Source organism: Mesitornis unicolor, unplaced genomic scaffold, assembly GCF_000695765.1.
Source record: "Mesitornis unicolor isolate BGI_N332 unplaced genomic scaffold, ASM69576v1 scaffold13721, whole genome shotgun sequence".
Classification (NCBI taxonomy): domain Eukaryota; kingdom Metazoa; phylum Chordata; class Aves; order Mesitornithiformes; family Mesitornithidae; genus Mesitornis; species Mesitornis unicolor.
In genome coordinates, this window is record NW_010161758.1 from 4,172 (window position 1) to 9,884 (window position 5,713).

The following is a 5,713-nucleotide window of genomic DNA, read 5'->3' on the forward strand; positions in this document are numbered from 1 at the left end:
TAACATGTTAATTACAGAAAAAAAATAATCGAGACTTCACCCATATGGGTTTTAGAAGAAAACAAACAAACAAACAAAAAACCCACATGAAACAAAACCTTTACAAACCAAGTTCTCTGTAAAGTACAGAAAAAAAAACCAACAAAAAACCTGTATTTGAATCACACTCTCCTTCACAATAAAAAAACCAAAACACACACACACAAAAACCCAACAAAAAAACCCAAACAAAATCCCCAGATATCTTGTAAACGGTAAAAAGGATGAGTAAGTTCCAATATATAATAAAACAAGCAAGCAAGCAATTACATTTAGATCAAGTTATTCTTCTCCTTTCTCCCTCAAAGGAAATTTTATTATCCCCATTAATTTTTAATTTCATTTGATACTTGAAAATCAATTTTATTGCAGCCAAAACATTGTTCATATACCTGTACATAAACTATGATATATATACAAAACATTTTAAGTTACAGGGCATAAGTTTACAATTTTTGGCAGATTCTGTTAGAACAAAATGGAAACTGTGTAACTTTAGTACTTGGAGAAACTCAAGCTCCTTATTTTGGTACAGACATTTTCTGTCACCCTGTATTCTAACCAGAACTAAACTGGCTTAATGAACTAACATTAATGTGTAACATCTCACTGTTTTCTCTTATGTTCTGATTCTAGACAGAATTTTTCATATGCTTCTACAATTTCTGGATCCATTTCATCATCAATGTCATCAATACACCTAAAAGAAAAAAAAAAATCACCAAAACTGTTACCTTTATGTACAGATTTTCAGAAACATAGATAGTAGCTAATTATGACATTTTCTTAAAGGCAGTGAAGAGAGAAAAAAAAAGGGTACTAGGAAAACATATAAACTGAAACCTCAAAGCAGCACAGATATGTACAAATCTATCAGAGGGGTTGGAGTGGATGATCTTCAAAGGTTCCTTCCAAGCCCTACCATTCTGTGATTCTGTGAATTAGCTATAGTGTTGTTACCACTTCAGATCATTCTATGCTGTCCAAAGTTTAAAAGACAGAAATAGCTCCCGAGATGACAGAAAATACAATAATGCAGTCCAAGCTTCCCAACATTTTAATAGTGCATCTGTACTGATCTATTTGCAAAAAACATAATTACCATTGTCTTAGCATGATTTTTGTTTGGGCAAAACAAAAAAAATCCTAGTTCAAACACTGTACCAACTGTCTCGGTTGCACATGAGTCAAGGAATATATTTATATAGAAAACCTGTGTTCCTGTTTGTTGATACATGAAAGAAGGCAACCATAATTCACCTCCTCTTTACATCTGCATTACATTACCTTCTATGATATGATAACCAGTCTTTCAGGAAAGATCTTATGTAGGTCACCGAAAAGACTGGATCGCATGAATGACAGCAAGTATTGCACAGAGTGGAGACTACCATAGAGTTTCAAATTAAAGCTGGGAAACGATGGACATCACTTCAGCTTTCTTTCTCCCCACAGTAACTGGGAAGTAGCTTGAGTGTTCCTTGTTTATTATTATCTTCTGTGCCTTAGTTCCAAACAAGGGAATTGGCATGTCTCATCTGCACAGAGGCCATAAATGGTGTGTTTCACACAAAACCACAGTGCATGCCACGGAAATGTGTAAGTAAAGTATTCTTCCTTCAGCATTGTGCATTGAAGAGGCAGTCTACATATTTAATTTACTTGTTCCACCTTTCTTGTAGAAGTGTAGACTTGAGAAGGAGCTCAACAAAGAACCCTTCTACTTGATGTCAGTCATGAGAAACAGCTGACATAGGATCAGGATACATTTATATAAGCTTTTCTTAAGCCTTCTACAAAGAAGGTTCCAGTCACCTTGCATGAAGGTTGACTCACAGCCTTCCACAGGTCTCTCTTTGTATTTGCTGTCTTTTAACTGATGTCTGACTCCATTTTGCATTTAATTTGTTCTTCTAAGCACAGCAGTTCACATGGGTCTTTTATTCCCACCCAGTATGAGCTTGTTGATTTCTAAAGACACCTCTAATCTATTTTCCAGAGTTCTTGCCACTTTCCTCAGCTAGGCATAATCTAAAAGTTTTCTAATTTACTTAGAAAAAATACTGATGCAGGCCAGCACTTGCATCACACAAATACAACAAAGAAAATGTTTTTAGGTATCAATTTATTATCCGAACCAGGCGAGTATAAAACTCATAGCAATTTATTTTAGACCATACTTCTTTTACTGGTTTCCTATTAAATTCTTACAAGCCAGTATCAGAAAATCAGGCTACATTCCCATCTGTTGCTTTCTACTTTGCAATTAGGTTGCTTTTCTTGTTCTACAGAAATACTAAGTAGCCACTTAATTGAGGGAATACTACTTATCCAGAGAAGAGAAACTTAACTTCCACCCTTCAAAAGACTGACAATTTTGGAATCATCTATAGCTGGGATCTATATGTGCATCAATGAAATGAATTCAGGTTGCCTCACTACCAGCACTTGAAGGTGTGGTGTTTAGTTTCGCTTACATTTTTTTTTAATGCAGAAGAGAATGTCAGTTACATGTGCATAAATATCTGAAATCTAATTACCCTACTCAGTTGGATAAACAAAAAAAATTGTTTCAAACTTGTGTAATTACAAACCAACTTACACCCAAACAAATACATAACTTCCATTGTAGAGCTAAATAATAATTACATTGTTTAGCTTAATTTTTGTCAAGATTGGATTCTAAGCCTGCAGTAAAGATAACTAGTATTAAAAAAAACAAACCACCCTTATCACTCAAAAAGAAAACATACGGATCTCCAGCTCCTGGTAGATCTGTTCCATTTTCTTCATAATCTGGAAACAAATCCTCTCTTTCAAGCAGCTCTTGGTATTTTTCTTGGTAATCTGGCAAAGTAAAAATTATATTGAGTAATACATAAGCCTAGTCCCCTAAATTAACATGCATCTATATAGTTTCAAAAATAGCCTGTTTAATGAAATCCTAAATGGCATGAAACATATTACAGAAAAAACTCCTCCTTTAGTGATTTCTCAGGATATCTATCGACCTCAAATGCTATCATGCCATGTTATGTTCCAGGTTTCAGAAAAGAAACAATGGAAGAAACACATGCTTTTGCTACTAACAATAGACAAACAAAATAAGACTTGAAGATTTCTGGCTTCGTGGAGAGACCAAGTGCTGAGGCCTATGGCAGAAATTCTTCTGAACCATATGAATTCAAACACACATTCTCTATTTCAAACATTTACCTTCTTTTAATGCAGAATGAGTCACGTATTACTTAAAGCCAGGACTTCAGACATAATTTTTACTTTTAAGTTGAACAAGTTTCAGACATTCGAAGAACAACTTTTTATGTACTTCAACAGGACATAAACTTCATTACAACTTCTTAAAGATTCAGAAGACAGGTATACTGAGCTTGTGACATACCTGGATCTGCTGCAGTGAAAGGAACACCATCAGAAGTGTAAAATGTTGGCTCATTCTAAGAATAAAGGTATAGAGAAAGTTATATGTGTTCAGCAGTTTGTAGTTTTCAGCAATGTGATTGTCTATGAATCAAATTACAGTCACATTACAATAAGGAACTGAAGTGTGCATGCATTCTTACCATAAAATAGTTTGGGTCATTTTCAGGGGTAGCTTCTGTATGTGGAGAAGTTCCATGAACTCTACCCCAGTTACTAGATCGCAGTTCTACTAGTTTCAGAAGCATATGTTTCACATCTCTGAAATAAAGAGAAGCACTGCAAAGGTCAGAATGTCTTGTCCTAAGCAAGAAATTGGGCTTCTCTTACCCTGCAAAATCTGTATAGTTTAATCTAAAAAAAAAAAAAAAAAAAGCCCTAGAAGGACAAAATTTGGTCCAGTCTGCAGATGATTTTGAGTTAAACATTTTCCCCTGCAAGTTTAGATGCTCAATTACAAGACACTTGACCTCTCCTCTTCCTCTGTGGTTAAGTGAGAAGCCCATATGAAACAGAAATTGCTATAGTTTTTAGCAAGATACCAAACCTGCAGCCCAAGTTAAGAAGCAAATGATTTTCTGATAAAAGGGTAATACTTGGAAAAACAGGAGGATGATCTCCAAATTGTATTTTAATAATCTAATTTATGCTCCTAACTTCAGCTCCCTAAATGGCACTTAAATTTTGTGGCCAACAGTGAAAAGTTATGCCTCCAATACATTAGATACCACCCACTTGTTTCATCCCTAAAGAGAAAATACGTTCTTCTTTTAAACAAGTCCATGGAGAAAAGTCTCATTAAGGAAAGAAAAATAAATAAAATTGTGAGTTTTTTCCTTTTATTAAAATAACTTTTGCTTCTATGTCTTTGAAGCCTTCCTTTGTGCTATCAATTTCTCTTGTTCCTGAAGCAAGATTTTCCTCATCCTCCCTAGGGGCAGCTCAAGCCACCTGTTGGCAAGAGATAATGTCACAGTGTCTGAATCCTCTGTAGGTTTTTATTAAGTTTGCAAGAAGCTGAGGATGAAGTACAGTGGAAACAGACAACCTCATGCACACAGTTGATTGCAAATTGAGAAGAATGTGTTAGCCAACCACTTATATTTTTTTCAGACTGCAGTGAGGCCCTGCCAAACAGTATGCTCTCCAGAAAAAATAAGCATATTCCATTTTGCCTTTCTATTTACAGTGATTTGTATAGACTTGATATTGTCACATATTTAATACTGCTTGTATGTATTTAATACTATTACATTCAGATTTAAAAGTATAAACTAGCTGATAATGCCACTATTGTCTCTTAGTATACACACTTGCTCTTAGAGCCTAAAGCACTTACGGAAGATTTCAAGATCTGAAAGGTTAAAAAAAATAATTAGAATGGAATATGCCCCTCTCTATTAAAAGACAAAACACAAAAATGAAAAGAAAAACCCAAACCTAAACAAAGGCTCAAACCCCCTCAATTGAAAAACAACTTTTTTTTTTACATGTTAAGTGACCCAAGTATTGCCTTACTTCTCGCAAATAAAAGTTTAAGGCAATGTTTTGGATGTGTTCATTATACTTGAAGATTTTTAAGGTGTTCTGTTTAACATATAAACAAAACATTGCACATAAATGTATCTTCGCACCTGCTACAGTTTGCATCCAATACAACATTTTCAATTCTCTGAATCATTTCCTCCATATCATTCTTTCCTTTTTCTTTCCAAGCATCTTCCAAAACTGATCCTGTCAACTAAAGGCAAAGCATTAGGCATTTTTTTTTTTAAAGAAAACTATAAAACTTTAATAAATTGTCAACAGAAGATATTTTGTAACAATTCATAACATTTTGATGCATTGTGTGATTACCTGAGGGTTGAAGCTACCAGTCGCTCTTTTTGCTAAATAGATTAGACCTTGTAAATAGTTTTACACTACAGATAGCATGGTAGCTCTATGTCCAATGTTTCTGTTACCTAGAAGTTCACAGCCACTTCTCTCCTTTCAGTCTTGACATACAATTTTGAAGCAACTGTTCAGTGACATTTGAGATCTTACACAGTTTAAATACATGCTATTAAAAAAGAAGACCTTATTTTTGCAGATGATGCCACCAGTTTACCTAAGAATATCAAATACTTTAATAAACCTTAGAAACACTTCAGACAACTTAGCTAGCATCATACATGGCAGAGAATTTCATCTGGGGATAAGAGGAGTCAAGAAATATCTGAGCAAGCCAGCCTGA

General features: G+C 34.6%; 1 protein-coding gene across 1 annotated transcript in view; it reads right to left on the minus strand.

Moving 5' to 3' along the window:
• Positions 1-346: 346 nt before the first annotated feature.
• Positions 347-5,713, minus strand: part of PAIP1 (poly(A) binding protein interacting protein 1) — a gene marked incomplete at its 5' end in the record, with an annotated part of 11,319 nt that continues 5,952 nt past the window's right edge. Inside the window, 5 exons of the mRNA XM_010193435.1 lie at positions 347-739; positions 2,793-2,886; positions 3,440-3,494; positions 3,621-3,738; positions 5,112-5,218. Of these exons, the coding sequence (XP_010191737.1) occupies positions 646-739; positions 2,793-2,886; positions 3,440-3,494; positions 3,621-3,738; positions 5,112-5,218 (468 nt within the window). The remainder of the gene's footprint in view (positions 740-2,792; positions 2,887-3,439; positions 3,495-3,620; positions 3,739-5,111; positions 5,219-5,713) is intronic.